Source organism: Drosophila subobscura, chromosome O (genome assembly GCF_008121235.1).
Source record: "Drosophila subobscura isolate 14011-0131.10 chromosome O, UCBerk_Dsub_1.0, whole genome shotgun sequence".
In the NCBI taxonomy this organism is placed as follows: Eukaryota; Metazoa; Arthropoda; class Insecta; order Diptera; family Drosophilidae; genus Drosophila; species Drosophila subobscura.
The window spans coordinates 4,575,893-4,592,320 of NC_048533.1; the positions used below are offsets into that span (position 1 = coordinate 4,575,893).

Consider the following 16,428-nt stretch of genomic DNA (forward strand, 5'->3'; position numbering starts at 1 on the left):
TGATTTACTTTGATGACCCGCTAATTGGGTGGGGTGGGGGTTGGACTGGCTCGTGCGCTCCTCTCCGGTAATGATCGTTGGCATTCCGCGTAGTTTATCAAACGGTAAATTGAAGACGAGCGGCGGGGAATATCCGATTTTGCGGAGTGCTAATTAGGGTTTAGTTGGGGTTTTGCCTGTGGGCAGACGGATAGTTTGCACTGCTGGTTAGCGCATTTGGCGCACATCTCAAATTGTTTCTATGCCAATTTGTGGGATTTCAAAGTAATTAAAAGGCAAGGAAAAGTATTCATCTCCTCAGGGTAGTAGCTTCAGCATAAGAGAAAACTCCACACCAGCGAGATCTTTGTCATAATCAAGCAGCCCCATTCCCTTACTTCGTTGAATATTATCGTGGAGGAATTTAATTTGCTTATTGCTTCATTAATTATGTCTGCCCCCACAATTATCCCCCCTGTCGTTCCACCCATGCAATAACCACGCGCACTTAATCACAAAAAATATATAAAATTAATCCTGAAACGCCATGATGTTTGAGATTTATTTTTCATGCTGCAGAGCAGGAACCGCCCCTTTATAGGAAGGAAGAGAGAACAACAGAGAAAGAGGGAGAGTAAGAGTGAGAGAGAATAAGCCAATTATCCATTTATATCATAATTTCAATAACTTTTTCATACACTCGCCCTCAGAGTGGCACACGCGGCGTTCAGGAATGGCAATGGCAGTGGCAATGGTGGCTCTGGATAGGTGGGTGGATCGGGTGGGTGGTTGGTTTTTATGTAACTGCCCACCCGCCCCGTGTACTGCCTGCTCGGGAGTTGGCTCGTTGCTTCTGAATGACAATGATCATGATGAGGTTTCCGCTTGCGGATGATGAAGTTGCTGCTGTTGCTGTTGACGATGTTGTTCCGGAAGGTTGTAAGGGGCAGGGAGGGAGTAAAAAGAGGCAAATCCGAGGCAGGATGAGCAGAAAAATCACAGAGAGAAAGAATCACTTGCTGCGCTGCCTGCGTCAGCGTCAACGTCTGCGTCCGCTGCTGCTGCTGCTGCTAGTTCCGACGCTGCTGTTGGATATTGTAAAAATTTATGGCCACGAACTTTCATTCGAGTTTGCAACACGTCCGCGCTCGCATGCGTCTCCAGCGAAAACGCCTCTTTGAGCCACACAAGCTTTGATTCGGCTTCGATTCCGTGTTACATCCATCCGCCCCGGACCGGAAGCCGCCGTACTGTAGGCAATACTCTGGCAGTGCCGTCGGCAAAACGGAAGAACATAGTGGAAAATTAACTGCCGAATATCGCGGAAGTGAAAGTGCATTAAAGCAGTGCAAAATCGCAGAACAATTAAGGATTACGCGTTGAACATCAAACTATTGGCAACGAATTCGATGCACTGAGAAGGAAGCTCATAGATCAAGAGGTGGGTCTTCGAGTGCTGTTTTCTGTTAGGAAGCTATTCAAATAGCACTTCCCATAATATTTTTGGGTCATGCAATTGTCTGCTGCCAGTGTGCAGAGGCAGAACGTTTATTTTTCCAGAAATCTGTACATTTAATAACATAAAGGAAACATTTATGTTCATAGTAAATTGTATTATGCTTGTTATTTATGTGATAGTTTGAACAATTTGGGCACTTTCTAGGACCTTGAGGGGAACCTTAAGAATAATTCTTGGTATATTTAATCGCATTCAATGGTTTACCATTTCCACGAATCCGATTAAAACCTTTGCAAGTTTATCTTAATATTTAGTGTTAAACACAGACTAAATATAGAATGAGTATTCTTTTTAATGGCTAATCTTGTTGATGTGCATGCAATTCGGGTATTGAAAGTAGTTTCCATTGAGTGGAGGTGGGAGAATCGTATTTTAAACCAAAGCAGAATGGGGAAGAAATACTTTTGAACTCTTGAGAGTAAGAACTTGCGCTTGGAACTTCCATATATGACATAAATATGATAAATATGACTCGATGTTTAAATTAAATTGAGTTCTTTTTAAAACTTTAAGAGCAACCAGTTAAGCAACCAGTTCCATAAGAAACACTCGATGGACTTAAAGGAGCACAAACCTAGAGCAGACAGGATTTATTTCTCTATATTTAACAAATTATGACATTCCTCTGATGTTGGGCACTTTATTGCTGGCAGATTGTGTCACCAGGGCGAGAGATGACATTCGGGAATGGAATCCACTTGTTACACCGAAATTTGCATATTTCGAATGCTTCATTAGGATGAAGCAAGCAAATGAAAATGAAGCTCATTTGTGAGGCACGACAAAATGTCGGCAATTTAGTTAAATGTGTTTATAAGCAGCTAAAGATGCACTCGGACACTCGGATACTCGGATCCAACAAGAGACGACCACAGAGAGTGTGTTGATTGTGTGTGGCTGCCACACATGGGCCTGGGGCAGGGGATAGTTCACGCACCTGGTACAGGGCCACAATGAGGCAGGCAGGCAGCAGCTAACTGTGACAAAGTCTCAATTAGGCTATCACATTGCCCTCCACAGAGAAACGAGACAGAGAGATGCGAGATGGCCATAGTAAGTGCGTTGCGTGTGAAAGAGAGGGAGTGCAATTAGGCGAGGAATGGCAGAGGGGCACGGGGAACCTGTTGTCGTCCCATGTCCACTCAATTGTCTGCACTGTCGAGCTCTTCATGGTAGAGCAACTCCTCGCAGGGATCGCATTTCACTTAATTGTGGATATAATCAGGGAGTCGTTGACACCTGGCTGTGGGGCAGCACAGGAGGAGGCAGACACAACAATTAAGCTCAAGCATTTGTCTCATTTGTCCCATTTGCAGCAGCAGCAGCAGCAGCAACAACAGAAGCAACAGAGGCGCACCAACAACGACAACTAGGAGACAGAAATATCTCTAACATGTTGCAGAATCCTTCCAAATATCACGCAAATCCCTTGTCACACTTCCTCGCATTGCATAACACACAGGCGGCAGGAGGTGCTGCTGCAGCAGCGGCGGCGGCGGCAGCAGCAGCAGCCAGTGGCGGTGCAGGAGTGGGCTTGGGTGTGGGCGTGGGTGTGGGAGGCGGCATCCCTGCACATGGTCAACCGCATCATGCATTGCCCACAGCAGCTTTGGCGGCGGCTGCTGCTGCGGCGGCCGCCGTCTCGGCAGGTCAGAGTTCGTACCAAATGGAGCAACAGCAACAGCAACACCATCATCATCATCATCCACAACATCATCAACATAGCCAGCAGCATCATCAGCAGCACCAGCACCAGCAGCAAGTGCAACAGCAACATCAACACCTACTTCCCCACCCAGACAGCCACCACCCACCGACAACTGGCAACAACAGCAGCAACAACCACCGGGAACAGTTGGCGGCGGCCACTGCGACGTCGCACGCGCAGCTCTTCGAGGCGGCAGCGGCGCATTCCTCCCTCGATGTGGGCAAGTCCTTTACAATAGCCGCCATTTTGGGGCTGCAGAGCCAGGGTCGCAAGGACTACAACAATGCCATCAATCTGTCTCTCAATGGCGCCGCACGCGATGCCATTGACCAGGACAACAACCACAACAGCAACAACAGCAACAGCAACAACAACAACAACAACAGTCAGAGTGTAAAGAACTTCAATTGTGATAGCAGCAGCGGCATGTCAGTGGGTCGCTATCTGCCCCCGCACCATCCGCACCATCATCCACCTGGCTTTGCGGCCGCTGCCGCTGTGGCAGCCGCCGTGGGGGCAGCAGCTCCCTCGGCATTGCAGAGCCTGCAGCAGCTCCACCAGCAGCATCACGCCCAGCAGCAGGCCACGCTCAGCTTCCAGCGGGAGAAGCTCAAGTCGGGTAAGCTCACAGATCCAGCTGCACTGGCTCCACACAGCTAAGATAACCTCTGTTCCTCGCCCCCGCAGACTCCCACAAGAAGAGCTCGCTGAAGAACAAGCGCGTGCGGACGATCTTCACGCCGGAGCAGCTGGAGTGCCTGGAGGCAGAGTTCGAGCGGCAGCAGTACATGGTGGGGCCGGAGCGATTGTACCTCGCCCACACGCTCAAGCTGACGGAGGCGCAGGTGAAGGTGTGGTTCCAGAACCGTCGCATCAAGTGGCGCAAACACCACCTGGAACTCACCCAGCAGCGACTGGCCCTGATCCGGCAAACGCAGCTGCCGGGCACGGTCATGGGCCCCAGTTCGGGGTCAGTCGGTGGGAATGCAGGCAACTCCGGGTCCACGGATCTCACTGCCGGATGCAGTGCAGCCTCACCCAGCCTACAGGAGGAGGACAACGAGGACAGCAAGCAGTCGCTGTCGCTGCCCATGCCGCCCCTGAGTCGCGCCCAGTCCGAGTCCGATCTGTCCATTTGCAACGACTCCCTCGACGGCGACAGCCTCATGGATGGCAGCGAGGAGGCCTAAAGTACGCTTGTGCAAAGCAATTTTCTGTAAATATAGCCAAATACAATTGTACAATATGGGTTTTCTTTAGTATGCCCCTGCGAATTAGGAATATAGAAATTTTGAGAATTTAAAAGGGCAGCCCCACCCACGCCGTGTATATAATAAGTGGCGCCATCTTTAAGAACTTAACAGCACTGCCAGCGGCTGCAAAGGGCTACCAGATCGTCAGAACAGTCAGTTGCGTTTTAAAATGAATTAAAATCATAAATGTATATTAAACTTTTGATTAGCTATATCACATAATAGTACGTATATTATTGCTGAGCGGCTGCCCGGGCAAGGCGATCGTGACAGGAGAGATGCACAATCTGGCCGTTGGGATAGCGCACAAAGGCGGATTGGCTGGGAAATCGCTTCTTGCACTCGGGACACACGCTGTTCTCGTTCAGCTCGAAGCTGATGGCCCGCTTCGCCTGCAGAGCTGCCTCCAGTCGGTTGGACTCTGCCTCCAGCAAGCCGCACATCATTTGCATATGGTGTTTGTCCGCCAACTTCTGCCGCACGGCCTTCCCCATGTACTTTTCCAGCAGGTGCATGGGCATGTCAGCGGGAAGGAACTGGAGAGAGCAGAAAGACACATTGCTACAGGCGCTGCATCGAATAGAGGACTCGCAGCTTACCTCAAAGATTTCAATGGGATCGATTTTGATGGCGTAAGTGTTGAGCAGCTCCAGCAACACCTCCCGATTGACTTCGGGACTGAAATCGGGATGCAGGGCCACACCTTCATAGATCGGCTCTGTGGGAGGCACCATTATGGTCTTGACAAGTGTTTGGAATATGGTCTTGTCATTCTCGTAGTTGGCCTCAGCATAGGCCCTGGCCTTGGCCACATCCCCCAGCACTTGGATGTAGATGGCGAGGACCTTTTCGTGCTTCTTGAGACGGCCCAGGATAAGGGCACGCTCCTCCAGCAGCATGTTGGTGGGAAACTCCTCCAGCACACGATCCGGCGAGTAGACATTGGAGTCCTTCAGCATCTTGTAGAGCTTGGCACGCAGGGGCTTCAGCTCAGGCACTTCCTCGCTGGAAAATGAACGAAAATATTATTTTCGAGAACCAAATGAAAGCCTTCGCCTCACTCACCCCTTCTCCTGCTGGAGGAGGAGACGCTGCACCTGCTCGCGATACTGCTTGATGAGGACATTGTGGCGCAGGGTGTTTGTATCAGACCACTCGGTTATCACGTGCTCCAGATACGGAATAATCAAAGATTTGTGCTTGGTGATCAAAAAGTCCAGGACCTTGGCGCGCGGCAGTGACTCCACCTCAATCAGTTCATCGGTAAAGATGGAAAGACCCTCCTCTGGGTGCTCGTTAATCACCCAGTCGGCAAACTCAAAGATCAATGGCAGATGATCCGTTCCCAGCTCCTGCAGATAGCGGATGGTTCGCTTGCGGCCCTGCAGCACGGAACCCTCGATGCCCGCCTGCTCCTGCAGCAGCTTCAGAGCCTCCTTGTGCTTGCCCTTCATCTGGTAGAGAATGATGAGCTCGGAGATCTTGTTGTGCTTCTTCAGCGTCTTCTCCGACTCCTCCAAGTGGCACTGGTTGAGACGCAGCAGCGGAGCCACCAGTGAATCATTCGTCTGCAGGTAGCACTTGAGCAGCGTGGTGTCTATGATCTCAAGCAGCGACTTGGAGCTGCTCTTGGTGTCGCGCAGCTTGACCACCTCCCGCTGCCGTGCCAGTGCCAGAAACTCAATCAGAGCCAAATAGGCGTTCTCCAAGTCACCATCCTCCAGCTGGGGTGCAGTCGACACGGGCACAGTGGTGTCCTCGGTGCCCGGCTTGGGCTCTGGCACCAGATTGGGAAACAGCCGGATCACATCGTATGGATCGATGGACGCTTTCTCAAACTCTTTCATGGCCGCTGCAAACTCCTTGTTGGTGAAGAGCTCCTTGGCGTAGAGCATGTGTATCTGGCGTATGGTCTGGGCCTTGTCCTCTGCAGCTTCGTCGGAGATTTGCTGAAAGAAAAGCAACTTAAGAGAGGAGAAACAGCAAGGCAGGATTCTGTGTGAGACTCACCGTCACCTCGATGGCCAGTTGAAATTTCTTCTGTTGCAGCAGCTGCTGCCGCTGTGTCGGGATTTCCACCTGACGTATGCACCACAGCTCCGAGGTGGCGGCCGCAAAGATTGTGCCCTTGTCGGCATGCACCAAGAACCTGGTCTTTTCCAGCTCTGGAATGCTCTGCACCAGCGTATCCTTGCCCACCAAGCTGCGCACTTCGATGGCATTGTTCACCCGCCCCACGGCAAAGGGATCATCCCAGACTGCAATCAGAAATGCAATTAGCAGGGGAAAGTACTGGAAAGAGCTTAAATTTACCCAAATCCAGAAGGGGGCTCGACCAGAGCAGCGGTGGCAAAGAGTTCTTGCTCTCCATGCCCCCTGGATGCCCCTCGTCCACGGAGGTGGCATTGTCCTTGGACTTGTACTGGCAGGGATCCACAATCACCAAATACTTGTCCTTAGATATTCCCAGCATGTTGTTGCGTATGAGGCAGATGCAAGGATCTCTGCTGACAGAGGAGGATGTAAGGAAGAGGTCGTGCTTCTTGGGAGTATTGCAGGATATCTAAAAGAAATCATTATTAGTAGAGATAATAATGAAATTCGTAAAGATCTCACATCGTAGACGACATATTCATCTTTGTAGCCCACACAGACGGCATGGCCCACCCAGCAGAGGCTCTTGGGCACATCGCTTAGCTCAATGCTCAGCTGAAGCGAGTCCAGCTGGTCCTTCTTCCAGAAAAAGAACACCAAACGACGTCGGATGGCGCAGCAAACTCGGATGAAAGTGGCCACCTCGCCCGTGGTGGACTTTTGCGAGTCCACGTCCATGGTGAACAGAGTGCAGCCCTTGGTGTCCGCCGCGCTGTGCAGGAAGGCAAAGTTGCTCTCCAGCCGCCCGATGTCGCACACCTGTATCATGTTGTCGGTGAGGACAAAGAGCAGGTTCTCGGCGGCAATCACCTCCATCTGGGTGATGGGCTTGCGGCTAAAGTTCTTGTTGAACATCCGCATGTCCACGCCGCGCTCGTCCACAGAGTACATGATGAGCTGGCCGCTCCGTGTTCCCAAGATGACATGGTTGCCTGGAAATTAGGGAACCTGTTAAGAATGGAACATAATTGGAAATCTTTGGCATACCATATGCGGCTATCGACTCTATTTGCACGCCCTGCTTCAATATGGAGTGCACATTGTAGGCCTGGTGCATCTTGGATGCTTCTCCTGCACGTTATTGAAGCTTGTAACTAGATTTAAGTTAATGATTGCCCCACCTCAGCCACAAGAAAGGGAATATATTAACTTGTTTACATGGTAAAAATTGTGTAGTTACCATGTAAAAAATGTGACATTTTTGTTTACCTTTTTCGTTCGTAGCTAATTTTATAGAAAGTGATATAGAAGCGATTTCTCAAAATTATCCAATCTTGTAGAAAATTGATTTATCTATCCGAAAAAGATATACGTTTAGCGCCGAGTGTCCAAATTAGCTAGTAATATTCAGTCGAATAAACAAATTACTCATACCTATTTTACACAGTTTATTTTGCAAACTAGAAGGTATATTTTGGTATATTTCTGAGGGTCAGACGGTATATTTCCTCGAAAATCAGCGGTCACACTGCCCTTTTCACTTTAGCGAGGCAAAATTGTCACATTTTTTGGCAAAATTGTAAGTTTTTCCTTGAATATTACGTTAGTTTAGTCATAATAATGTTGTCTGTTACTCTCTACGTTTAGTGCAGTTTGTGATTCACAGTATAATATTGTAATTCGTGTGGCCAAGGCAGCGCCATAAGCAACAACACCCCAGACAGCAGCAGAGACTCAGCAAAGCAGCAGCAAAATGCCCAAGAATAAAGGTAAAGGTGGCAAAAATCGTCGTCGTGGAAAGAACGAGAATGAATTCGAAAAGCGCGAGCTGATCTTCAAGGAGGATCAACAGGAGTACGCACAGGTGACCAAAATGCTGGGCAATGGTCGGTTGGAGGCAATGTGCTTTGATGGCGTCAAACGCCTGTGTCACATTCGGGGGAAACTTCGCAAGAAGGTGAGTACAAAACGTTGAAAGTGCTCTCTTTGTCTGGTGCTCTTGCTCTCTTTTGGCATGTGTGTGTGTGCCCGCTCTCTTAAAAGTGCACGCTTTCTAGCGTATTTGGCATTGATTGCCAGCCAATGCGATATATAGGCTAATAATTATTGTTGCTGTGCATTATATTCGCAACACATGTGTGTCGTTGGGTGGCAAATGTGTTTATTATAAACATTTAAAGTCAATTTTGAGGGGTGGCCAACTTTCAATATGCCGTTATAATGGTGTTCTCTTTTGTCGGCTCTCAGCTCCCTGCAGGTTCATTGTGTGGGAGGGAGTGGAATTAAGTGCGTTCGTTGTCCTTGTCTAAGATTAACAAAGGAAACGCGTAGGTCGGGGCAGCCATTGATTAAATATGTGCATTTACTAAGAGGTGTGTGCGCCCCTAAACAGTGTACTCTTTCACAATGCCCACCCATGCCGGTATTTCTTAAGCAACTCGCGATTGTCTTATTTTGTGTTCATGTTCCTGGTTTTCAACGATGATACTTGTACAATCTTCTCATAGCAGACTACTAACGGGAATTACCAGAATTTGCATTGCAGCTGCAGTACAGCAGAACCTGCCCACGATACTACCTGCCTCGGTTCGGCCTTCCCATGGCCTTCCGAATGGGATTGTCCATAAACCGATTAGATCTACATATTCCTTTGAAAGGTACGAGCGCACGTATTCTTGACAGCGGAGAGGTCGTCATAAATAAGATTTCGAATCAGTAGCTACGTCAAGATTCGCGGAGTTGGTACGTCACTACCAGTTCCGTCGTAGATGTCAGGGAAAAGTACCCACAAAACACAGAACAAGTATCCAATCAATGGGTACAAATCAGACAAGGTGTCATAAAAATAAAGAGCAACGCAATCGAAAAAAAGGGGAAAAAGGCGGGACATGTCCGCTGTCTAATTGATTGATATGGAAAGTAAACCAAAATGCAAATGCAAATCAATCTTTGCGAAACACACATACTCAAAAAAAGGGAATCAGCAATTTCAATTTCTATGAAATTCAAAGACATAAAAGCACGTGTCTTTTAGTTACCATAATTGCTCGGAATACTCCAGCAACATCCTGACTAGGCACTAATTTGCTTGTCCGGATTGGTCAGCGTGGGGGCGCCTATGGCATCCACATTTATCTAATCTACAATTCACAATTAAAACCAAAGTAATTGAAAGAAAGCGTACAGACAGCTACGACGCAGTTTTCTGTATATGCACAGAAACGAGTTTAAATCCCTGTAAATGGATTTGTAATACCACCCACATGAGCAACACGCGGAGTGAATAGGTTGCACAAAGTCCGTCTGGGGGATGCACTCGTTGACTGCGGAACCTTTTATCATTTACGCTTGAACTCTAATCTCTCAAGTAGTCTCCCTAAGGAATTTATAGTCGATTGCACAGCTGGATTTATGGAGGAGAGAGTCTTGGAGTGCTTTTAGAGGGCCTCTGTGTGTGGCCTAGAGAATTGATAATTTCCACGGGACATAGCACGGGACCACAAATGCTTCAGATGCTAACTGATAGCTGGGCACGTCTTCACCATACAATTTGGATCACACTTTTCTATCATTCTTTATCTTTACTTAAAAGTAAATGTCAGGGACTTCACCCTTTCTATCTAGGTCATCTGTCACACATTCGCGCAGTTCCTCGAAATTAGCAATTAGATACGTGATAGCTCCGCAGTTACTTTTTGGAGGCGGTGAGGGAGGGAGCTCAAGGTGCAGGCAGTCGAGACTCAAAGTTCAACGAGTTTTCTCTGATGTCTAGACCTCAAATTGCGTCGGAGGGCCGTATAACACAGAGCCATATTCTGCACAAACGGCAGACGAGAGTCGACAGTCAGTTCCGAAATCTCTCAGTCAATCATACGGCCGTCAGCTGATCCACGTAATCTGGATCCTAATTGGCACGACGTGGACACGCCTTCCATGCTCCATCCATGCCATGCCATGCCGTACTTTCTATGCCCTTTTCTCTTTGGCCAGAAGTTGACTTTGGGGCATGACTAATGCGTGTAGATGGATGGGCGCCAGGCCTCAGACCCCAGCACGTTCGTTCCCCCCCATCAGCCGTACACCCCGCCCTGGCAACAGGAACGCCGGAATATAGAGCGAATCTTATCTTCAGCCGCTTATTTCACAATTAAAGACAGTAGTTGTTGGTTCTTTCTAATCATATTCTTTAATGCTTAAAACTAGAACTTATATTTGGAAGGATCTGGGCAGTATATTCTTTTTTTTTGATTCTTAATCCTAGTGAGATTTTTTTAGAGAATTTCATAATTTTCTTTGGATTTTGTTGATTTTTTGTATGTTTTTGGGTATATTTGATTTTCTTTTCTTTCGATATTTTCACATTCGAGCTCTCTTGTGGCGGAGGGAGTCCTCTCCTCTCCTTCTTCTTTGACTTCCCTTGGCAGTGGCGTGGCGTGGCGTGGCCTCTCCTCTTACATGATGTGCGTGGCCGAGCTAATGACCTGATGGATCCAGTCGGTGAAGGCCGAAACCCTCACAAAGACGGAGGGCGCGTTCTTCTGGCCGCACGGCATTTTGCCCCAGGAGACGATGCCGATGACAATGTTGCCCTGCTCGAAGGCGTCCTCGCAGCACTGCTGGATGAGCGGACCGCCAGAGTCGGCGGTGCAGATGCTAACGCCGCCGGTGAGGGGGCCTGTGCAGAGGTTCGTCTCGTGCAGCTGGAGGCCGGAGCGGGCGAGAATCTGCTCACACAGCTCCATGTCCAGGATGGGCATGTTGGCTTCCTGCAGCTTGTGCGGATAGTTGGGCACGGCGGTCATGGAGACGTTGCCCCAGCCGTACAGAGTGCCGTAGCCCTCGGGCTGGGCATCCTGCTCGGGCAGCACGGCCGGCTGGACGTACTCGTCGAAGACCAGGGGCCTCTTGATGTAGATGAGAGCAATGTCGTAGGGATTGACGCCGCCGAGATAGAGCTCGTGGCGGATGTAGTAGTCGATGTGGCGCATCTGGATGTTGGCTGCCTCGCCGCGATGGTCGTGAATGTCGTGGCTGCCGGCAACAATCACCGAGTTCTCGACTGTCTGCGGCGAGCCGAGGCAGTGGGCGGCTGTGAGGATCCAGTGCTCGTTGATCACAGTGCCGGCACAGTAGTGGACCAGGCCCTGGTCGGGGGTCATCATCTGTATGCTGACCACGTAGGGCGCCGTGTGGGGCGTTGCCTCGCGCTTGGCCAGAAACTTCTTGCTCCAGTGCGTCTGTCGCGGTGCTTCCAGTGTGCTAATCCGGTTCTCCAGCAGCCCGTAGGCCGCCAGATTCATGGCCATTGTGTGGGCCGAAGATCCCATGGCGCTGTTGGCACCTCCGCACTTGCGGACGGTGGGCAGCAGGGAACTCGGGGAGGCACTGCTGCTGAGCACGACCATAATGCTGGCTATGGTCGTCAGCAGCATCGAGTATATGCATCGATAGGATAAGAGCATAATGTCCTCGCTCTGGTAGCACGCGCCGCACGTATTCGTCGAGTAGTAGGTTGGAATTTTGACACTTGTTGGGTCGGGGCGGGACACGATTCGTTCCGATTCGCGTCTCGATATGTTTTTGCTTTTGCTTTTGCTTTTACTCTTGCCTTGGCTCTGCCTCGGGCGTAGTACTTGTGCTTGTGGTAACACTTCACTTGTATTCCGTTTGGATCGTTCATGGAACACACGTTTTATTTCTCAGCGGTATCTCCGGGCTGGCTGTTGCTTGTTTGATTGCGATTTTGAATTTGCAGAGTGCGCCGGAGTGGGAGCTGTATTTATAGGAACATAAAGAGAGTGTCTACCCTTTCATTGGTTGGCTTCTTATCACTAGAAGAGAGAGAGAGAGAGAGAGAGAGCGGGTCATATCTTATCACTGACGAGCACCGAGATAAGACCAAAATTCGGCAAGTGCCATTCCGATTGCCAAGGTTTTGGGCACACACAGAGGGAATGCCCTAGGAAAGGGAGTGCTCTCGCTCTCTCTGTGTATTTCTTTAAACATAATCTACACCTGCCTTTTGTTATGTCATTTTGGCTGTTAACACTTAACTATCGTGGGAAGAATGTTCTCTTATGGTCCCTACCGCATTTCATGCGAAATATTCGGGTGTCATGAACTGCTGCCTGAGGAATTTTTATGACGCATTGGCATTGAATTTATATTACAGCGAAAGAAATCAATCACAAGTACCATCCATATATGGAAGTATTTTCTGTGATTCAGTTCATAAAAAATCCAATGAATCAAACCCCCCACAGTGGATTGCAGTTAAACCCAGAGCCCCAAGCAAAATGTGCATGCAAACTAGAGTTTTATTTGCAGAATCTTCTCTTTGTTTTAGGGGCCGAAAGCAGATCAAAGCAGTGCCAACTGCTGTGCCATTTATGATGCCATTACGATAAGAATCTGTTGTACTAGTTCAGTGATGCCTCTGTCTATATATAGGTAGTATTCCAAGAGAGACCTGCTGCCTGGAATACCAAACCTCTGACGGAGCATTCACACACTTACTCACCCGCACTCCTAGGGTGCTCCTCCCCCAGCCTGGTGCTCGCAATCAGTGATTGTGCGATCGGGTGCTTCCCGGTGGAGTGTGCCGCCTGCCTGCCCCAGGGGTTCGCTTATCTTCCGTCTGTCTTGGGGTAATGGTAATAGCCAATTTCGATTCGATTTAGTCACAATTTTTGTATCTCTCTGCCTGTGTGCGACGAGTCTTTGCCTGCATGATCTATCGTGTTTGTGTTCCCTTTGGCAGGGAATTCATTATGAAAAGAGACGCCATCGCCTTGCTTGTGCCGTATGATAAATGCTCCAAAGTTCACAAGACCCACAGCACCAAGAGTGGGTTTATTTTCAGCGCGGACGTAATGTGGGAATAACGCGCTTGCGAGAGTCTCTGTTTCTTTGATTTTCGTTAATGAATTTTTAAGCCAAACCCGCGCTATCGTCTCTTATCGACCGACGTGGCCTGGTCAAGCATTAAGCATATACGTATCCGTAGATACGTAGATACGTAGATATATGTGTCATCTAAAATTGGCAGGGGAATGGAATTTATATTGCAGCAAATACAACCGACAGGAAATAGAGTGCGGCCGCCAGCGGAGGAAGTGGAATTTATGAATGGGCTTTTGAATCATTCATCGAAATGGAAATGGAATCAAGTGCAGCTTGTCCTAGGTCGTTGGCTCTAACTTTTACTCACAGTTGAGTAATAAAACAAACACCTACGGACGGGCCTAGTTTTACTGCATTCATATCATATCGTTGCGTATCGTACATCCACATAATCTACCAATGTTTCCGCTGACGTCACGTGAAGGCGTGAGGAAATCTCTCAATCTGTTGTCACGCTGCTACTCCTCCTGGAATCTGCAATCTGGCATCTGATTAGGCAAATGTTTGCTCAAGAGCATTGTTATTTCTCGGGTTGCGGTTGCCTTATCGCATCAGTTGTACCTACAACCTAAAGGCGCATTATTTCCTGGAATTAAGACCTGGTTTAACCAATTTTTGGCTTGCACATTATCGCTGATACGAGTACATATGTGACTCGCGACAAGTTTGTGCCTGCTCGCTGCTGCTCAGCTCTAATCTACATTCCTTTTGCTACTCTACGCGTTTGGCTTGCTGCCTATCAATGTTTTGTGATGACACTTCAAGTGCGTCCAACTGATTGCGATCCCTGAAAAGTTAATTATGCCAAAGCCCTCACGTGAGCAAGTTGATGAGGGAGCTGCTTGCTTGCTGGCTCCTACTACTCCACAGAATCGACCAAAGTATGGAACCTTCGTGTAGGCCATCCCAAAGGTCTGTTGCGCACGTTTGTGAAATACCCAGAAAAATGGGCACGGGGCCTGCCCCAAAGATCAGTTATCTTTTATCTATTACACAGAATACAAGACTGCAAAATTGTGTTTGCCGTTTCTGCCGCAAGAATTACTCATAACACAAAAAGAGAGAGAGAGACAAGGAGAAAGAGTTGTGTGGCTTTTCCCAATTTGATGATTGATGATAACATTATTTTGCTTTCTTGTTGCAGGTTTGGATCAATCAGGGTGATATTATATTGGTCGGTTTGCGTGACTATCAGGACTCGAAGGCCGATGTCATCCTGAAGTACACGCCCGATGAGGCCAGGAATCTGAAGACATACGGCGAGTTCCCCGAGTCGGTGCGCATCAACGAGACAGTCACATTCGTGGAGGATGGCTTCGACGAGGACATTGAGTTCGGTGACGAGATCAGCTCAGAGGACGATGCCGATTCCGTAGACAACATCTGATTAACAAGAAAACAAAGGAAGATGTTATCCGGGGCGGCAGCAGCAGCAGCTGGAGTAGGAGCAGGGACGGCGGGTGCGGCAGGAACGTCCGACGAAGCAAAGTCAGTTAAAGAGTAGGGAATTAAACAAATTGTAAAAAGCAAAGCAAACCCCACACAGAACCACAGATCCAGATACCCAATCCAGCATGCTCCCGGCGACTGGCGAAACAGCAGCCACAGCAGCCACAACAATTACGCAAATAGCCCACAGTTTTTCAGCAACTTTAATGTTCATCTTTCTATATAAACTTTTGGTATTACTTCGACTAGGTTCCAAATTCAAATTGTTTCACAAAACTCCATATGTATAACCTAACTACATCTAGTAGAACTGTTGCACTGAGCAGCAGAACCATGCCACACAGTGAAGCAAACCACATTAAATCTTTATGCAATTAAACACACACAAAACAACAAAGAAACCCACAACCAATGGTTACTAGTTATTATTCACCCAACAAATTCACCCAAAAACTAAATGAGAAAATCGCAACAAAGCAAAGAGAATAAAGTAAATTCATAAATCATAAATAATAGAATAGGAGTTTAGCAAAACATTTATGTGTAAATGAGAAAGCAGACGGACGGAAGTTAGAAGGAGTTTCAATTGTAGCTAGCGAGTAAGCCAAAAAAAATCAAGAAATCCCAGAGTTTTTGCCCCACCCCCTTAAAGTGTTCCTCTCTCGTCTTGTTTTCAACTCTATCTCTCTATCTACTTGATAATTGTGTGTTACTTTTGATGGTCTTCATAGCGATATTCCATATATTCCCCACATAACGCCCCACTTTTGTTTTTGCTGTCGACGCATTCAGCCATTCAGCCTTCCCTATTTAGTTGTAATTTAATTTGAGCCTAACGAACGTGTAAAAACTAAAGATCATTGATTTGTTTGTACTGAGTTGAACTCCAATAAATGGCGTTGATTAACCCGAATGCAAAACAGCAAAACCCTCCATCGGTTTCAATTCGAACTACGTATTTTTATTAGTAAATGCATAATTGTAATACTGTTTAGATGGATAGAGGGGAGGCATGCCATGATTTACAGCTCCTCGTGGTGGGAGGGGAACTTCTTGAGTATGGCATGGTAGAGATTGTAGAAGGCGTACACTGAAACCGTTATAATCACAAGCAAAGCACCGCCAAAGGCGATGCTCAGGAAGTTTCCGTCGATAATGCCCGCAGAGCGGTGGCGCTTGGTGGAGAAGATTTCCTCTGTGGATGCAGGATTGTTCTGCTGCTGAGCCGTGCGCTCGGCCATCAGTCGCTTCATAGTGCTCAGCCGCTCCCGCAGAACTTCCACAGATTCTGTGTCCAGGTCCGATGCACCTGTTCCTGTGAGGTGCGAAAAATCGTTAAATGTTCACTATAAATTCAAATTAAGTTACAGAATTTCTCTTACCAGTGGCCTGGGTGGTGGAAGCGCTTGAGTAGGCAGACATTATTTGGAGTTTATTAAACTATTAATTGAACTGAAAACTCAACAGGAGCTGGATTAATATAAAGTTCTGTTTCAGTATTTACTTAATTCAAATGTGAAAAC

General features: G+C 48.0%; 5 protein-coding genes across 6 annotated transcripts; 2 read left to right on the forward strand and 3 right to left on the reverse strand.

Moving 5' to 3' along the window:
* Positions 1-2,835: 2,835 nt before the first annotated feature.
* LOC117896760 (homeobox protein B-H2) lies at positions 2,836-4,447 on the forward strand. Its single transcript, XM_034805234.1, has 2 exons — positions 2,836-3,825; positions 3,894-4,447. The coding sequence occupies exons 1-2, from the start codon at positions 2,892-2,894 to the stop codon at positions 4,394-4,396; spliced, it is 1,437 nt and encodes a 478-aa protein (XP_034661125.1). The 5' UTR covers positions 2,836-2,891; the 3' UTR covers positions 4,397-4,447.
* A 186-nt stretch (positions 4,448-4,633) lies between these two features.
* Positions 4,634-7,737, reverse strand: LOC117896759 (vam6/Vps39-like protein). The gene is made up of 7 exons (XM_034805233.1): positions 7,601-7,737; positions 7,076-7,545; positions 6,773-7,022; positions 6,470-6,717; positions 5,525-6,408; positions 5,059-5,464; positions 4,634-4,995 (listed from the first exon to the last, which is right to left on the reverse strand). Exons 1-7 carry the CDS (start codon positions 7,668-7,670, stop codon positions 4,693-4,695), a joined length of 2,631 nt encoding a protein of 876 aa, XP_034661124.1. The 5' UTR covers positions 7,671-7,737; the 3' UTR covers positions 4,634-4,692.
* Positions 7,738-8,036: 299 nt separating this feature from the next.
* LOC117896762 (eukaryotic translation initiation factor 1A, X-chromosomal) lies at positions 8,037-15,833 on the forward strand. 2 transcript variants are annotated; one of them, XM_034805236.1, is made up of 3 exons: positions 8,037-8,132; positions 8,201-8,510; positions 14,601-15,833. In XM_034805236.1, the coding sequence occupies exons 2-3, from the start codon at positions 8,307-8,309 to the stop codon at positions 14,841-14,843; spliced, it is 447 nt and encodes a 148-aa protein (XP_034661127.1). In that variant the 5' UTR covers positions 8,037-8,132; positions 8,201-8,306; the 3' UTR covers positions 14,844-15,833. The 2 variants fall into 2 exon arrangements, with proteins under 2 accessions (XP_034661127.1, XP_034661128.1); XM_034805237.1 differs by having other exon boundaries at positions 8,114-8,132; positions 8,206-8,510.
* Positions 10,882-12,305, reverse strand: LOC117896761 (mite allergen Der f 3). The gene has a single exon (XM_034805235.1). It carries the CDS (start codon positions 12,013-12,015, stop codon positions 11,005-11,007), a length of 1,011 nt encoding a protein of 336 aa, XP_034661126.1. The 5' UTR covers positions 12,016-12,305; the 3' UTR covers positions 10,882-11,004.
* A 7-nt stretch (positions 15,834-15,840) lies between the features above and the next one.
* On the reverse strand, positions 15,841-16,426 carry LOC117896764. Its single transcript, XM_034805239.1, has 2 exons — positions 16,288-16,426; positions 15,841-16,220 (listed from the first exon to the last, which is right to left on the reverse strand). The coding sequence occupies exons 1-2, from the start codon at positions 16,325-16,327 to the stop codon at positions 15,928-15,930; spliced, it is 333 nt and encodes a 110-aa protein (XP_034661130.1). The 5' UTR covers positions 16,328-16,426; the 3' UTR covers positions 15,841-15,927.
* Positions 16,427-16,428: the final 2 nt, after the last annotated feature.